The sequence below is a fragment of the Panonychus citri genome, unplaced genomic scaffold, assembly GCF_014898815.1.
Source record: "Panonychus citri isolate SS breed McGregor unplaced genomic scaffold, ASM1489881v1 Contig00141, whole genome shotgun sequence".
Classification (NCBI taxonomy): domain Eukaryota; kingdom Metazoa; phylum Arthropoda; class Arachnida; order Trombidiformes; family Tetranychidae; genus Panonychus; species Panonychus citri.
In genome coordinates, this window is record NW_026515546.1 from 1,059,661 (window position 1) to 1,079,353 (window position 19,693).

The window sequence follows — 19,693 nt, forward strand, 5'->3', positions numbered from 1 at the left end:
TTTGGACACTCGAAATGTTGATTATTATTATTATCAAATGTTGACCATTGAAGATGAAAGTTAATCAGTAAGTCTTAAGCTTTACTCTAGTTAATTAAGGTTGGAACAAAAATGTTAACTTCTAATCTAATTTGAATGATTAAACAACAGCCAAAGGGCAATCAAGGAAATTACAGTTCACATGAGTGACATGATTATATTTTCATTGTGAAAATGACCATTGACCAGAAATCTAAACATTATCATGTCTTTGTTGATCATCACAATCTTATTGATTATCATGTAAGAGGATTTATTTATATTATAATCTAATAGGTTTATCTGGTTCACCTTTTCCCTTCAACACTGGACAGATAATACTAATTGCTAGTGACTGAGAAAATTAATTTACCCAAAATTATCAGGAAAAAGGAATCACCCTGATGATAATAACCGGAGAAGATTAAATTACAATTGAATCTTTTGATTCCATTGAAGTCATTACACTTATTCATGGGGATAAGAATATCTAATTGAAAGTAATATTATTTTCTTACTGTTCTGAGTTCTCTCTCTGTATTCATCTAGAATTATAGCAATATTTGTTATTCTGTTAATATGGAAATGTTATTATCATAATCGGAGAGCATCTTATCCGTCAGAATTGAAATTCAGAATTAATGTTCAAATTGTGCTAATCAAGTTTTCCGATAAAAAATAATCTTCTGAGAAAAATGTTACTCGTGTTTCATTGTATTCATTTAAACTTTCATCTAGGTGATAATCGAAACCATCAGATTGATTGTTCATGATAATATTAAGATAATAACATGACATTTTCTGGGGAAATAATCTTTTGGAATGAGAAAAATATTCCAAAGATAAATTCAGTTGTTGGGTTATCTTTTTTTATCACAAGAATGTTGTTTATTTACATGGTTATTATGGTGATTTGGTGGAAAATATCATCATTTATCATCATTATTACTCTGAGAATGATAAAATTTCCACCATGAATTAATATATTTATTCTGGAGAAAAATCTTAAAGGTCGAAAAAAAAAATTCTCTCCTTAGTTTTTTGATCTTCTTTAATACTTACAACAGTTTCTTTGCTAGAAAATTCTGATTCCTTTGCTAAAAATTACAGAGAACAATAAAGTTCTAAGCTTATTTAATAATATCATGCAAATTCGAAATGTTCAAAATTTCGAATAGAAAAATAAGAGAATTGAACATTGTTTTCTTTCTAATACCGAGTTCTAATATTTCTTTGTATGCGATTATAATACTTCGAAATCGAAATACGTGTCGAAGTGAATAAAACTAATAGAACAAAAAACAAAATTCGAACATCAAATCAAAGTCACTTGCGAATTCAATCAACAGGGAATCGATAATAATAGTAATTGAATAAAATTAATTTCATTGAGAAAAGATTGTTAAGCTTCATGGTTTAAAGAGTTTACATGAATTCTGATTGTTAGGAATTAAGAGCATCATCTTGATGGATTTTCAGTTATGTAATTGATGAGAGAAGAGAAAAAAAAAGTTGAGAGAAAAATTCTGATCGATTTTATGTTATCAAATCTACAGAGAATTTGAAAGATTATCAAGGTCAGTGGAATGTTATCAAATCGTTTCCGAATTGAGTAACTCATCATCATCAGAATTTGTTGATATTTTCATTAATTGGGTTCGAAAAAAAAAGAAAAGTGTTCACTTACCTTAGAGTTAAATTAATGATTATGCTTGATTATTAATCACAATCAGAAAATGTTGGAATCCATTTTAACATAAATAATCAGTTGGTAGAAAATATTAATGATGATGTTGGTAATTCGGTGTTGGAATTATTTTGATAATAGAATAAAAAATAAACATGAACCAGGAACATGGAAAAGAGATAAAGAACTGAAGAGTATGGCTCATGTATGAGAAAGAGAATAGAATAGAAGATGAAGGTGGAAAAGAAAGTAAATGATGATGAGAGAGTGAGGAGAAAACGAATAAAAGAAATTCAATGCACATCCTCATCCCGTTGCTAAGCAACGAACTCCCCAATAAATTCATCATCAACATTTTCTCTGAACTTTTCATTCTTTCATTTTCTTCTCTCTGTCTTCATTCCCTTTCTTCATCATCTCCAACCTAATCATCATCATCATCATCATGTGTTTACATCATTTTCTTATTTTAGACTCAAAATTGAGAGATAATATTTATATTAAGATTTTTAATCTCTGGATAATATCAATTAATTACTATCGGAAATTCAATTGATTCACCGGTTAGAACTTTGAAAACGAAGCTGCAATCTCATTTAAAGAGAGAGAGAGAGAGAGAGAGAGAAAACAGAAACCGAAAATAGTAAATATAAACATTTAGAATAAAAATTTCCCCATGGAAAGTTCAGGTTTCCAACAATTGAATTTAAATCAGGAACAAGATTGACTGTTGACAGGAATTAACATGAAACTTTAGTTTTTACAATTCTTTCTCATGGAATCTCAAATGTTACATATTATTATGATTACGATTTTCCATCTAATATTCAAATATTATTAACATTGAAATGATATTGGAATCAGAGAGAGAGAGAGAGAGAGTCAAATAATGTGACAACAATGATATCGTATAATTGTATATATTTATCAAGAATAGAAGTTAAGAAATACATAGTAATATAATAGGAATAAATTCGGTGAAAAATTTATCAGAATATTACATGAGTTTCATTCATTTGTAGATAATAAAAGATTGGCTGGGAAAAGAATCCAAACTGAACTTGGAAACGTTCACAATTGGAATGTTTCTGACATCAGGCGGATTCTCGAATATTATTCTAACACTATTAAGATTATTAAGCTTTAACCTCGAACCATAATGTTCATTGTTCATCTTTTCTCTTCCTGGTCATCTTTATCTCTCATCATCATCATCATCATTTATCATGGAAAGAAATACATTCTTTTCATTTGAACCTTTTCCTATCCTCCTATTGAATAATAAAATAGTATCATGGTAACATAATATCACCATCACCATAATCATCATCATCATCATGTTGTTTATCAGCAATAATGATACTCACATTCAGTGAACAATTAAATGTTAATACATTTGATTTTGAATGAACTCATGATGATGATAATAACTATCATTTCGTTCAATAGAAAAATTCCCATGAGATCGATATGAAAGATAATCGAAAAAAAGAGAAATGAATTACAATCAACTCCAAGATTCTGATAAATCTCATAGAGGAAGTCGAAGTATTAACATAACAGATTCGAAGGCTAAACTTGTATGAATTTTGTGTTATTTGAATTATTTGGAAAAACAGAAGCCATGATAATGTTCAGCATTCACCTAGAAGTTTATCCAATCCATGAGAAGATTCATCATGAGAAATATGAAAATTTAATCGCTGGGAAAAGTAACTCAATGGAACATGTGCTTCTATCAGATTGATTATGAAATTTTTATCTTTTTTTCAATTATCATGGTGGAAAAAAAGTTCTGAGAATCTAATAGAAATTGAGCTTCCATGAGCAACATGAAACCATAAAAACCAACATGATGTTTAATTAATTGTTGCAAAGAACAATTTTCAACAATTGAATCAGAAATTGATTATTTCTAACACAAAGATTAATTCATGAGATCATTTTAATCCATCTCCTCATCTTCCTCCTCCTGGTAAAACTATTATATTGAACTTTTCAAGAGAAATTCAGTTCGAGAGATAAAATCAGAATATTATTTCTTGATAATTTCCTTGATCATATAAATATTCTGGTTACTATTTATATCATTATTATCTCTACGGTCATAATCATTGTGATAATAACCATAATATCTCAATATTCAATAGTAGAATACAAAACCTTATCAAGTTAATAACATTACCATGAATCACCATGAACTTTACCTGGAAAATAAATTTACTATTATTGTGAAAAAAACTTGGAATCACCCTGTTCCAGATTGGGTGTAACTCTTAATCCCACAACTAATATATATCAAATCATATCATTTAGAGGCACTCACATTACAATTGAAATTTCATCATGAATCATCATGATAATGGTTCAGTTGAAATGGAAAGTTATTATTTTTGGAAATGAAAATAACTCATTAACCATTTTTTATTATTGTCTTTATAAAAATAGCAAGTACAATGTGATTGATTCAGTAGTTATTATTTTCACAATTAAAACTTTAATTGTAATCGCTTCAGGCAATCTGAATAACATGTTAAACTGAATCAAATTCATGGACATAAAAATTGGTATCAAATTTTTGAAACTTTATTATTATTACAAACACGATGAAAATGTTTATTTCATATTATGAATATTTGAAAAGTTTTTAAATTGATTGTTTTAAAGTTAATCAAATGATTAACTGGACTTACGATTTAGATTAAAATGTAAATATCATTTTCATAAAGTTCTGACCTCTGGTGAACTTGATTCTGTAAAGATTTGAGAACTTAGTTTATCTTTTTTTATCGATTTTCATGTTCATAAAAGTTACGAATATTTTTATTCCTCTTGAAGGTTTCATGTTACCTGAATTTTTCATCACCTTTTTATCATCATTTTCATGGAGTCAACTCGATTTACAGTTAGTTTTTTTTTGCTCATTCGAAAGTAAAAATTATTATCATGTATAAATCATATTCTCGTTATCAAATGTGTGAATCATCATTAATTATCTTGTTAATATTAACCATTCATTTCCTAATGATTGACATCAATTGAAACAATCAAAACTTTAGTACAACTATTAGATGACTACACAATTTATTGGACAATATTTCATAATATCGGATGACTGAATAGTCATTGATAAACAATCAGTAAATTGTGCCCTCGACAATTGTTTCACAACTAAGAAAATGTTTATTATCATTTGGTAAATTGAATAATATGAAAATGTGATAATAATAATAATGATACATTTTGATTGTTATGATTGGGATGATTGATAATCAATGTGATTTAAATTAGTTTTTGAAAGTTGGATCGACCTGAAAGGAAAAGGTGAAAGGTTTTAATTAGTGAAAATCAATTGAAGTTGTCACTGGGAATGAACTATTATCATGTTGTTATTAGATTGAAAGATTTGTTGAGATGAACATGATTAACTTTTGCAAATGGACATCGGTGATCTGATGTCCATCTTGTGTCCAGTTCTAACCATTTAACCACAACAATGGTTCTTACTGAATACTCATGTATTCCAATCAATTATCTTTATCTTTTCTTCACATTTTCTCTCTCTCTCTCTCTTCTTTAATCATCTAAGTCTCTTTTTCTTCTCATTTCTAATACATTGTCTTCTTCACATTCTCTTTTTTCCTTCTTTTATTCTTGGATATTTCCATCATCTAACAACTCATTCAGTATCATGGTGATGACTCATTCTATGATTATGATGACACTGAAAAGAGCGCATGAGTTATGTTCATGTTGAATAGTCGAAGGTTGAAATTGAATGAGAACAAAGAGATTGAAAAATAGAGAAGAAAATGAGATGAATCTTTTCCCTTTTACCGATGAAATTTGTTGAAAGAACAATTTAAAGAGAAAGAGAGAGAATCGAGATTTAGAATGAGATTAAGAACAAGAATTACTTTTGATTCTAATCTTAAAAGACTCAAACATTTATATCGAACAACATCTTCCTATTCCTAAATGTTCAGTTTACTTTGGATTTCCATGGACGGAAATGAAAGAGAGAGCAAGAGAGATGAGAGAGAGAGAGAGAGAGAGAGAGAGAGAGAGAGAGAGAGAGAGAAGTTCAAATGTTATGAAATTTATAAAAATGGATAAAAAGGTAAGTGGAAATTAGAGGAAAAGGAAAAAATTGCAAAACATCAGCAGAAAGAGAGAAAAAAATGAAAAGAGAATACAAAGAAAAGCTGTTACAGGAATTGGAGACCATGAGTATTCCGTGGGTTCATCATGATAACAATCAAATCCATAGCTCGGGAGTGAGTCTAGAAAAGAAAACAATAAGATAGATAAATAATGGGCATTGGAAGAGGAGATGATGATGATGATGATACTAGAGATGGAGAAGATGTTAAAATGAATAATATATTATATTTGAAGAGGGACTGCAAATAGATTGCGTTAAAATGAAGGCAAGAATATGATATAAGATGGGAAATAATGAGAGCACGGGTTGATATTATTACGTGTTCGCATCATCATTAGTTTATAGTTGACAAAATATAGAAATAGATGTTTATTATAATGTAAATGGAAATTGAAATGATTAATTGTTTTTCTTATGTTCGAGTTTGTTTTTTATCTTTACAATAACAGAAACAGAAAAGGAATAGTAAAAATCGAGGAAATGAAACTAATCTTCTTCTTCTTCAGAGAGGATTTGTTGTTTTTCAGTTTCGATACTCGACTAATCTCTCACCGAGTTACATCCAACTGTGAATTGATGGTTAAAGAAATTCAGTTATCTTCTTATATTCAATTTATTCTTTTTCCGATAAAAGTTCATTTCTCAGCTTTAGAATTGTTGATAATTTTGATCTTTCGAGTTATCAAAATATTGAAAATTAGCTTCAAGAAAATTAATCGATTCTCATGTTGGAAATTTTCGTTTTTTCGTTTGGCCGAAAATTCAAAACCAAATTGAAATACTCGAGTTTTCGATTAGCATGATAATATTTGTTTCTTATTTTATCTCGATTAACAGTCATGGAGAAGATTCTTGAGGGAAAATGGTGATAATGGATAAAACTTGAGCCATGGAATTGGTATCAAGATCATTTGGAGAAATTCAATTCACGTCCTATTCATATTTTGTTTTCTTTTTCAACAATTCGAAGGATTTTTTTCCGAAAAGTTCGAGAGAGAGAGAGAGAGAGAGAAAGGTAAATGAGAATCTATTTGATGGTTAGAAGGGAAAACTCCATTAACCTTGTCCACTGGGAATCGATTCTTAAAATGAAATCTCAAGTTGAATTTCATGGATGCTGATGATGGTGATGAAGATAATGATGACAATGATGATGGTCAATGATAACAAATATGATACAACAACACGTACAGATTATCAACATCATCATCTATTTGGATTAACATTTTTGATTATCACTCAACAGAATTGGTTTCTAGTTACATCAGCATCTATTGTATTAATATTATATTCAACAATTGAGTCTCATTATTTCATTACCTTATCAACAATCAGCTAAATTGTGAATACATTTATTGTTATTACATTTATGTAAGTTGTCAATTGTTATGATGATGCAATAAAAATATGATTATGTTACATAATGTTGATAATAGAGGGCAATGAATATGTCGATATTGTCACTTGAAGGTTCAGTAAATGTGACATTATATTGATGATAAATCAGCTAATTGTGAGTTTCTAACTTTTCTTACTCACTTAATCAACTACAATTATAATCTTCATGAAATGAAACTTACCTGAACCTGAGTCTCAAGCATTTAAAACTAATAATTAGTTACTAATTGCTGTCATTGACTTGATTGTTTACTGAGCTTACAATTTGTTACGAAACTAAAGTTAAACTTTCAAAAAGTTACCATAATGATTATAATACACTTAGGAAATGAATCAGTTAATTGTTTATCAACAATTTATCCTTCATTTAGATCTAATTGTCTAATTTGCCTGCAATTACAATTCTTACATTCAGATTATCAGAAAGATCAAAGAAACAAAGTTAATAAACTTGAAAGAGCAAATTAATTAAACCTTGATACATAAATCTAACTGTAACTTTCTAACTTTAATCAACTAATTACCTTTAATCCATTGGGTTGATTAATCAATATACGTATTTACATTTGTTAAATGTTAATGTTGAAATAATTACTAACCAAACTGAATTGATTAATTCAGTTTCTTGATCAGCTGATAACAGTCAAACAAATTGTAATAATTTGATCATCTTAATTACTCACAATAAGAACAATTAACGATTGCTGTTATTAATGAAGTAATTAGTAGTAATCCAGTAAAAGTTAATCTTAAATATTATTGATAAAATTAAACAAGTAAACAATTAAAATTTTTCCATTACCCTTTTGTATTAATTGAATTAGTTGATTAACCTTTAAAACATGACAAAATTACCTTTGATTTTTGCAAACTTGTAAAGTTAATTATATTTAATCCAATTAATTGAAAGATGAATGAAGTAAATGATTAACAATTTCATCAATTGATTAATGTAATGATTGTTAAGAAACGGTGTCAATTAGGCCGATATAATGTTTGTTACTTGATTTAATTCGTTGTTGATAATCCAGTTGACTGTGACCTTCAATCTTAATTTTTTCTTCAACAATCAATTGTCATCTTCATCTCTCTCTCTCTCTCTCTCTCTCTCTCTCTCTCTCTCTCTCATCATCACCATCATCATCCTCATCTACAACAACATCAACCATGTAAGTATACAAACTATCAACTCATGAAATCATTGCAATTACGCCATAACATTAAATTGGGATCGACATTCAACCAAAATCATAATCACAATTTACAATCACAATCTGATTGATAACAGTTACTACTACAATTTATCAATCTCTCCCCTTTTACAACCTCCCTCATCATCAGATTTTTTTGTTCAAATCAGAATCACAAATAATAATAATGATAATTGCAACGAGTTCAACCTTGTCAATACATTTACCATCTTCATCTTCATCCTCATCTTCATCATCACCATCTCTCTCTCTCTCTCTGTCATTGATGATCCTTTTCACCCCCTAGATAAAAAGACCAAGTGATAATTGTTATCACAATTAAGCCCAACCCAATGAATTAAATCTCAACGGCCTTGCTGTGAATCCCGCTAACCATTGACAAATAGAAGGAGACAAAATTTAATCCATATCCATATCCATAGATATGATGATGATGCTGATGATGATGTTTGTAGCCTGAGTCTAAATTAGTTTTATCATCATCATTTGAATCATTATTATTAAATCTCAGTGATTATAATATTATTAAAACAAATATCGTTAGATTAACTATTGAACATGTTACCAAGTATTTCATTTCGAGCTCGTAGTTACTCATTAACAATTAGTGAAAATTTACTGACCAATGGATCAGGAGTAGGTGGTGATCATCGTCGTCGTTCAATAAGTAATCAAGTTTCATATGTTAATCAGAATAATTCAACTAATCATCCATGTTCATCATCTATTGTTCAAAGCATAAATTCATCGACAAAGTCAATTGTTTCATCAAAATCAATTAAATCATCGACAACAACATTACCACAATCATCTTCACATCCATCGACAATAATTAAATCATCAGTGGCTCGTAAAGAAAACACCGAAAAACATATCAAGTTGAACCTAAATTGTACCTATGATAAAACGGATTGCCCATCATCATTATCATCACCAACCACACCACCACCGTTGATTCAACAACAACAAGTTTCTTTTGCCAAAAGTTACTACGATAATTCAATTATGTTACAATCAAAGTGTAATGGGTCAGTGATGAGTCAATTGGATCCAAATGAATTACTTCAAATTAATCAACAATCAGCTGATTTACAAACGGAAACACAATCAGTTACATTTGCAAATAATATAATCAATGATTCAAATAATAATAATAACAGCCGATTACCTTATATTTGTGAAGATAAATTAACTTCAAATAGTAATAATAATATTATCAATCGATCCACAAGTGACCTGGTCAAGATACGAACAAATGAAAGTCTTATGATTGATCTTGATTCTAATAATAATAAAGATAATAATTCAACGGCTTCTCCTTTTCAACTTTGTCCACCCGCTGGTGGTGGACTTGTACCTTTAGATGTTGATAGGAAAAGTCGATCATTTTCGGGATTTTCAGGTATAAGTCACTATTCTGGTCGACGGAAATCAACGCTTCTCCGAGATGAATCACCTTATAAAGCTTTACGAGAATTAATTATTCCCTGTTTAATTGCTGGATTTGGTAATGTTGCCACCGGTGTTATATTTGCTCACGTTCAATCTTGGCCTGTCTTTGAGAATGTACCTCAGCTCAATATTCTGGTTCCCGCTTTACTTGGACTTAAGGGTAACGTTGAGATGACCTTAGCTTCAAGATTATCTACTCACGCTAATCTGGGTGATCTTGATGATAAAATTGCAAGGAAAAAGTTGATCACTGGAAACATGGCTCTGGTACAAACTCAAGCTTCAACGGTGGGGTTTGTTGCTCCACTTTTGGCTTTAGCCGTTTCATATATTTGGCCTTCAGATGGTTCTGATTTAACTCTTCACGAGGCCATTTTATTGATCGCTGGTTCCGTTTTAACGGCAAACATTGCTAATCTTTTCCTTGGGTCACTTATGTGTGGTGTTATTGTTGCTTCTCGTCGTCTTAAAATCAATCCCGATAACATTGCGACACCAATAGCCGCTTCTTTCGGTGATCTGACCACAATGGCTCTCCTGGCATATATTAGTCACCTTTTATTCATGATTATTCATATTCCCTGGATTCAAATGGTCATTCTTGGTGTTATCATGGCTTTTATCCCATTCTTTGTGATGTTTGCCAAGAAACTTGCAGTCACCCGGAAATTATTGATCACTGGTTGGTTTCCAATTTGTGGGGCTATGATTTTACAAATAACCGGAGGCAAAATTATGGAAAATTCACTTGATCAATTCACTCGATTAGCCGCTTTTCAACCGGTAATTAATGGTAAGTTTCAACTAAAGAAAAACAAAATTAACTTCTTAATCCCAAGGTAATCAGATTATCCAATTGATCCATCAACAAGGTTACTAATCTTTTCATTTTTTATCATCCATTTTAAATCTTAATCTTAACGAATAGATTTCAAGTTATTGATTGGCCATTTTGTACTTTTTTGATTAGCTATATTTTTCACTGATAATTAAGTTTACTTGATTGTTAATCTTGATTTTGATTTGATTTTATTGATTATTGACATTGAATTTTACACGAAAACATTTAGTTCAATTTTCATGATAAACACGTTATTTAAAAGTCTTATAATCAACCAGAATTATTAATAACAATCAATAGACTAACATGATCATAAATCATTGATTAATTGTTGATTGTTTGACAAAAGTAAACAAACTCAATCAAATCCAAATGAATGTCATTTAAGTTAATTAAATTGTCATTAATATTGTGACTATGAGACAATCCAAAAGTTACTAATTTAATTACTTTTAATCATCACCTGTAAATAACTAATCACTTTTGATATTGGATTAATAATCTGATAATCATGATATTAATGCCCTTAGGCTAGTGAATGATAGGACTTAATTTGACTGAAAGTTAATTAACTTATCCTGGATAAGCAAATTAAAGTTTGTTGATTAATCCAAAATAGCAAATGAAAATTGAAGATGAGGAAAATCACAATAATAATAATAAAGATTGACATTAATTTTGTTGATTTTTAGTTGATCACTTGTTGGGTTAACCAGTTAATTAACAGTTAATTGTTGATTTCTCTGTCCTAGTTTGATATTATCATTTTAATTGATTTACTCTCGTGATAATCATCACTAAATTCAACGAATTACATAAGACGATGGTGATGGAAAAGGATGAAACCTGAGTTGTCATGATGTTCATTATAATCATCAATAGTCTAGTAAATTTCAAGAATTGATGAACATGATTAACAGAGTATTTAATAAATCCCATTCAAGAGCATTGGATTCAATTGAGGTTATCCTTTTTTATTTCAATGTTCACACCAATCAATGTTAATTGTCCAATTTAAATTGACTAACAATAGAAAAAGAGAGTTAAAAAGTAAGAGAAAAGTTTATAATTCCGATTGCACTTGATTCGATCAGACATTAGGTATTGGAACATTATCATCGACAATTAACTCGTACGGGAATATGGGCCAATAGATTGACCTCAATTCACAGACAATTGACAAATCTCACCATCGTAACAATTAGAAATAACAATCAACCATCATCAGTAGTAAAATCTATTAATAGATTATCTTAAATATAAGAATTGAAAGATTATCAATGAGAATGAATTTTTCTCATAGAAACTTTTATAACCTTCTATTAATTATCATTTGATTAGTTGATTAGTTGTGTCCAGTAGATTTAACATATTTTCAAGGTTCTCGTGATGATTAATGATATGAAACCAAACTGATATCAGTTGATTTCCTGTTCCGTTTCAATGTGAACATAATTTTATCATCGTTTTCCTGTCTAATTGTTAGAAATGTTATTAAGCTTAATTCAGTGAATATCAATCTTATTAACAGATATAACTTTTTGTTTTCAATTTCCAATAAATAACATTCTGATAACTTGTAGGATTAACGTTGAAAATACAATTTACATTATTAATGAATTTAGATTATGTTAATTGACATGATGATGATTGAATATTATTCCTGAGGAGAGGAAAAAAACATCATGTTCATTATCATGTTTACTCATCTTACATTTAGGATTAATCCCTATTCTTAAGATTTCATCCTCTAATCCAGATAATAACATCATTTTCTTGGTGAAAAAAAAGCTTCAAGATCTTATGTTGTGAGTAATAGACAGAAACTAATACTTTTAGAGTTGATTGTCAACAATCAGTATCATCAACTGTTGATTAATTCTTTCAATTATAATTCTAATCCTTGATTTACAATTAAGATCAACTAGAGAAAGGGAAGAAAAATTTCTTGATAAAAGTTCTGTACTCAAAATACCCTGAGGCAAGTTGAGTCCATGATTCCACCTACAATCTTACTGTCTACGTTTTTTTTACGCAGTAACTTTCATTCAATCAATTTAACTCATTCTCTCTCCTTCATCCTTTATAATCATGTTCATGTTCATTGAAATTATCTCATTTCCATTCTGATACTTGAGGCAATCAGCTGGTCAAAGTTCATGACGATCATGATTATTTCAAGATGACTTCAAGTCTTCAGGGTAAAAATAAATTGAAAGTTGACAAAAAAGATGAAAAATGAGCAAATCAACAAAGATTTAAAAATGAGATCAAATTAACTCAATTAACAAATTGATAGCTTCAAAGATCACATGCTAATCAACTATAATTAGATTAATTAGCTAAAAATATTGACAATTAATATCAATATATATTTAAACCCATCACAATGAGTTTATTATCCTAATAATAATGACAAGAAACAAAATAGAAACAAATTACGTTTCAATTGTTACTTATTGATGAAAATATTGATCTTTAATGATTAGATTAAATCATGATCATCATCACTATTAATATAGTGAATTAATATAATATAATTACATAAGAGAATATAAAGGAAAAAAAGTCGATTACAATTGATTAAGGTTAATCCATTGATGAATTCGTAATGATAATCCCCAGAGTAGATGAAAGTGAAAACAGAAAAAGATCAACAAATCCAATGGAAGAAAAAAATGATTAATTCTCGCTGTTAATTGTTGCTCTAAATTGTGATTAGGTGTTGGTGGTAATCTCGCCGCTGTTCAAACAAGTCGTATATCAACATATCTTCACCGTCGGACAGTTAAGAAGCAACTTCCTGATCCGGATAATGAATTATGCACTTACCCTGGAAGAGTTTTTTTCAATTTAGACAGTAAGTTTATTAGCAATTTGATTTAAATACTTTTCCTTAAATAAAACCAATAGAAAAAACTTTTTCTTCCTTTCGAGAATGATAAAAATGTTCAATGTTCGATTATAATAATAATAATTAAACTTTGTTGTTGTTCTTGTTGTTTATCAGGTGATCACGCAATTATGGCTCGATTCTTGTTATTACTATCAATACCTAGTCATTTGTTATTTATTTTTGTAATCAAATTGGTTCGAGATCATTTTACAATGACAGGTACTTTTTTAACTATTTATATGATTGCTGCTGTCATTCAAGTTGCCATATTGATTCAAGTATCCTACACCTTGGTACATTTTATTTGGAGGAAAGGATTTAATCCAGATAATTCAGCATTACCCTTTTTAACTGCTTTCGGTGATTTAATTGGCTCAGTCCTTTTGGCTTTAGCATTTACTTTACTTTCAGGATTAGGTGATGTTAATGCCCTTCAACCAATACCAAGTTTAACTGGACAATTTAAACCAATTGCACCTAAATCATTGGTAACCCGATATCCAACGACTTCATCAACACCAAGCACTACAAAAATTTTATCAACATTCATTGAGACAATTACAACTGAATCAATGAGACCATTTAAATAAAATTTTTGGCTATATGAGAATAGTGAAAGAGAGGGACGAAAGAGAGAAAGAAAGAGAGGGAGAGAGAGAGAGAGAGAAAAGGGAGAGAGAGATACACAATGGATATTATCTTGATGATCGTTGATGATAATTACACAATTTGACGAGTTGTTGATGATGATGACGACGATGATGATGATGATGTAAAGATGGATGACAAAATATTATATAACGATAATGATGATATACATTCACAATATTTTTATGCTAATAATTAATTGATTAATTATTATTACATATATATAACACTTTCCTCTGCAATTAATTTTTTCGTTTCTTCTTTTGATTTAATTTCTCTTCTAAATTGTGTTAAGATCAAAATATCAGAGTCTTGCGTCTCGATTTGATTTAAACATCGCAATTAACTTTTTTTTTGTGTTTTCCTCTCCTCGCCTCCTCGCCTTCTCCTCTTCATCATCATCAAAACTTTAATTAAAAAAATCAAATTGTTTTTCTTTTTGCATAAAAATCTTGCAATTTCATTTTCTTTCTGGATCATTGTGTGTGTGTGTTTGTGTGTCTGTGAGTGTTTGGAACTGTGTATGTGTGTGTGAATGGGTGAATGCAATCAATGAATCAAATTCATTGAGTATTCGGGATAATTAGGCTGTTCTTGCAGTCGATTGTACGTTCATCAATGTAAACAATGGTAAATTGGCTTAAGAACTGTAGCATCTCATCGGCGTCCTCGAAAGCTAGTTCATTCTTTATATATTGTAAGCTAACTGATGGTCGAAATCTAGATCATATATATCAAAGTAATAATATTATTAATTTGTTTCACAAGAAGACAAGATGATTAGTAATTAAAAAAAGAAGATATAAGATCTGTTTTGATTGAAATATTGATTAGTAATTGTGTAATTGGAGTAAGACAAAGTTAACAAGATTCAATCCAATACAATTGAATGTGTAAATTGTACTTCATCAGATCAGGAAAATCATTTTATTAAAATGGTTGCGATCCCATGAAGGTAAAAGGAGATAATTGTTATTTGTTGTTCAAAGTGAACATAGTAATTAACTAATTGCAATCAATCAATTTAAAATGAAAACTTGTAGAAACAATAAGAAACCCTTATAAGAATATAAAATCGAGAAGGGATCAAGAGGGATTAACAATATCAGTAGATACAAAGTGTTATCTCATTGATTCCTAAATTCAATAATAATAATAACATGTAAATCTATTGATTGAGATGCATGATAAACAATGGGAACAATTTGTTATGAGGAGACATACCGGATTAAGGAAGAGAAAAGATTAATTCAATCAACATCATCTCTTCAATCAATCAGGTATATTAATATTAATAATAATGATGAATAATGAACAGTTATCGGGACTTCATTATTATTATTAACATAGAATTTGGAAAATTGGTGAAAAAAAATAAGAAATGAACGGTAATAATTAATCATTAAGGCCTATTAATTAAGACTCCCTATTGAGATGCCTTTACAATCAATTGATTATTAATTGTTGGCAATTGTATTGAGAAATCAGTGAGCGGTTCAAGGATCAATTTGTTGATTAATTAGTAAGATAATGATGTTAGAATATATAAGATTTAATTTTCTTTTACTTTCGTAACAATCATGCTTTTAGAAGTAGACAAGGAATTAGAATTGAACAATTGAATTGAAAATAAAAGTCAATTAATTGGAAAAATGCCCATCAACTTTTACTTTAATTTAATTGTTGCTATTTAATTAAAGAAGAAGAAAAAAACAACAACAACGACAACATTTTAATTGTAAATAGATTTGACAGTGTTAACGCCCGAAAACATGATCATTTCAATTAAAATCAACATCTTAATTGGTGGATCAGTGAAACAATTGAACTTATATTATGATTATAATCAACACAATAATATCAATAGTGACAAATAGCAATAGTAGTTAATATAAAGTAAAAAAATTTGATGAAAAAAATTCAAATCATCATCAACAGTTATCGTGATGATATTGCCAAAAATTCAAGGTTTGTGATTAAATCCTTAATTATTTGTTGTTGTTTTTTAAACTGAGTTGTCAATTTGATTTGGTTGCGATTCTCATTATCAAAGTTGTTGATTTAAAGTTATATAATGGTGAGTTCATTTGATGAGTTAAATTAACTAATTAATCAACTAATTTTTAATTTGTATGTGTTATACTTTTTGTGTATGTCTAATGTAAAAAAAGGTTAATGGATTTTCAATGGCAAAGTTGACCAGTTACTCGTTAATCTGCTTTGTGGTAATTAACTTTCTCTCTGGATTAACTAATTCAGCATCAACACAATCATCATCATCATCATCATCGTCTACAGCAACATCACCATTATCAGAATTATCCTCAACATCATCGACAACATCAACAGTGAAAATTGAAACTGAACTTGTGAGTAGTGAATCAAAAAATAATGAAGATAAAAATGATTTACTCAAAGATCTTAAGGACTTGGGACCTGATGATTTAGCGAAACTAATTAGAGCTAAAAAGGAGAAAGAATTAGATGAATTTAAATCAAAGATAACTAATATAAGAGGTAATCGTGAAGTATTAGATTCTTATCGACAAGATCGACAACAACAGCAACAGCAACAGCAGAAAGGAGCACCAATAGTTCAACAACAAGAGGATGATTATCAAAATTCAGGTGATTCAGTAGCAAATGAAGATAATTTTGATGATGAAAATGATTCACCAGGATTACCGGCCAATGAGAAAGGAGTTAAAAAACCCAAGTATGGAAATTTAGGTTCTCTACTTCCGTTTTTACCTAATCCAGGATCTGTAATGACAATGATGGTTAAACCAATTGATCGTCCAGAGCAAATGGTTTGTGATTGTTACAATCCAGGTAAAACTTCAAGTCAACAACCACAACAACAGCAGCAACAATTACAAATAACACAACAACAACAACAACAGATATGGCCACCAATGGTATCGAATCGTAAAGTGCCAATGATACCTCCAATGGCACCGATGGCACCAATTCAACCAATGCAACCGCCGATTAGTTTATTCCCACCGAGTCCATTTTCATTTATTGGACAACATTTTGCAAACAAACCAATGTCTTCTCATAAAAAGAAACAATTAAATCCATTGAGTTTACTTTTAATGGGTTTAACTGGAGGTAAACGAAAGCGAACTCGACCTCGACCTCGACCTGTTTACCCCAGTTATCCACCCTTTCAGCAGCAACAACAACAATCCTCCTTAGCATCAATTTTACCTGGATTTGAACCCAATGAACCTGAGTTAATGTATCCAGTGCAACAAGTATACAACATAAAAGGTAATGGCGGAAGTGGAAAAGGCGGAGGTGGTGGACGAAAGGGACGAAAACGACCTAGAAAACCTTACAATAATCTACCACCACCACCGTCATCAATTAAAGGAAGATCGAAAGGTAAAGGCTCGGAAAAAGGTAAATGGCATTGGACAATGACGGATGATTACAAAGATCTAACACAAGGATTTAATGAACAATATTAATTGAACTATTTACTATCATGGGATCGCAACTTTTCCTGAAAATCACCAATAAAAAAATACTTACACACAGAGAGAGATTAAGTTAGACTGATTTGTGAACTTTTTGAATGAGCTCATTTTTTTTAGAATGATTAATGACTAACCAAAATTGACTAAAATTCTGATTGTGTGTTATGATGTGTAACTTTGGTACTCACGCTTTAACGATGATATTTAAGGCATGTTTTCTTTCGCGTTCAACAAACCAACCCATCAATTTACCAGACATAGCAGGAGCAACTCGATATAATTTGAAAAAATTGTGATAGTCTCTGAGAGACCAAGCCTGTCGGACACTTATTGCGTGCTGAACTATTTTACTAGACCTACTATAAGAATCTAACCTTCTCATAGCTATCTGCAGACCTGTGGAAAGAGATTGAGAGATAGAGAGAGAGGAGAAAAAAATAAACATTAATTGTTAGAAATAGAAAATAATTATCAAAATTATCTACTGTTTCTTACCTGATACATTCCCTGAGTAGATGTAGTAAAGAATCAGGTAAGCAGTAAATTCTGCTCTATTAACACTATTCAACTCATCGTATAAAATTTGCAATTGACTCTGACATTGATTGAATTCTTCTGGATCACCCTGAGAAATGAGAGATGGAATTTAAAATTAGTATTATAGAAAACAAAAATAACAGAAAAGGAATAGAAAAACATAAAGTAAACTGATTGATGTTTAAACTATAATTTAGAATTAGAATTGATAAATAAACCATATGATTCGACATTTGTTGACAGTTGCCTTTTGTATTGATGGTCAATGGTGAATTAATTAAATTTCTATTTGCATGTATACATCAATCAGGCTCGAATGTTTTTCCAGCCCTTGAACTTTGAGATTTACCTTTTCCAACGCGATTTTGGCATGAGTTTCGTAGACATGGACTGTAAAGTGATTACGGATAACTTGGACAGTTAAATCTTGACGAATAGATTTTAGCTGATCACAAGTATAATGATAATCTTTCTTCTCAATCCAGTGACGTACAACCATATCCAAAGATTTCTCAAGTATGTGCTGAGGGCGAACAGTTGATGGATCAGCGGTAGATGTTAATCTTAAGTATTGTTTCTCCAAATCCTGGCAAGTACCAATAATCGGTGTTGCTAATTCCAAATCAATAGGTTGCTCTATTTCCCAAAGATTATTTCTTTGTCCAGTGGAATAATAATTTCTCTGTTGACCAGCACCACCACCACCTCGGGATAAATTATTACAATTATTATTATTAAACCTTGACTTTCGTCTAGCAATTAATTCAGGATCAGTTTGCGGCATATGTGTGGTAATTGATGAGTTTGGTTTATGTTGATTATTAGAATTAGAATTACCATTAGAATAATTATTTTTCTTATTCTTATTTTTAAATTCTCTCTTATTCTTTTTTCTTACAACAAATGAGAGAACTGATTTAATGGAAGGACGTTCAACTTCATCATCAGATATATCCATTGGTATACACTCATAATCATCCATTGTGATTATTTATATAACTCTAAGGACAAACGAAACAAATCAAATAGGAAATGCGATAAACAACAAAAAAAAAACAGAAAAACAAAATGATCCAAAAATCGATTATAATATTTTATATAAATGGACACACAAATACACGCACACACACAAGCACCAATTAGATGAGATTAAATTAATTGTAGAATAAAGAAGAAAAAGAGCAAATTAATTGAACAATTGATCAAATTAATTAGCAAAATAAACGAGACAAATTAAAAAAGAAACAAAATTTGATTCCTTTTGTTTATTAAATTTTTCTTCTAAATAGTTAAACTAACCCACCGATCGATGGCGTTACCGGTCAGTTTCCCCGGCGAATTTGAAATTGATTCGA

General features: G+C 29.8%; 3 protein-coding genes across 3 annotated transcripts; 2 read left to right on the plus strand and 1 right to left on the minus strand.

Annotated features, from left to right (window-relative positions):
* Positions 1–8,875: 8,875 nt before the first annotated feature.
* LOC128395570 (solute carrier family 41 member 1-like) lies at positions 8,876–14,291 on the plus strand. Its single transcript, XM_053356016.1, has 3 exons — positions 8,876–10,724; positions 13,495–13,632; positions 13,783–14,291. Exons 1-3 carry the CDS (start codon positions 9,038–9,040, stop codon positions 14,256–14,258), a joined length of 2,301 nt encoding a protein of 766 aa, XP_053211991.1. The 5' UTR covers positions 8,876–9,037; the 3' UTR covers positions 14,259–14,291.
* Positions 14,292–14,483: 192 nt separating this feature from the next.
* On the minus strand, positions 14,484–19,593 carry LOC128395572 (leukocyte receptor cluster member 8 homolog). The gene is made up of 4 exons (XM_053356018.1): positions 18,688–19,593; positions 18,297–18,426; positions 17,990–18,197; positions 14,484–15,036 (listed from the first exon to the last, which is right to left on the minus strand). The coding sequence occupies exons 1-4, from the start codon at positions 19,318–19,320 to the stop codon at positions 14,880–14,882; spliced, it is 1,128 nt and encodes a 375-aa protein (XP_053211993.1). The 5' UTR covers positions 19,321–19,593; the 3' UTR covers positions 14,484–14,879.
* Positions 16,171–17,865, plus strand: LOC128395571 (uncharacterized). The gene is made up of 2 exons (XM_053356017.1): positions 16,171–16,393; positions 16,488–17,865. Exons 1-2 carry the CDS (start codon positions 16,391–16,393, stop codon positions 17,790–17,792), a joined length of 1,308 nt encoding a protein of 435 aa, XP_053211992.1. The 5' UTR covers positions 16,171–16,390; the 3' UTR covers positions 17,793–17,865.
* Positions 19,594–19,693: the final 100 nt, after the last annotated feature.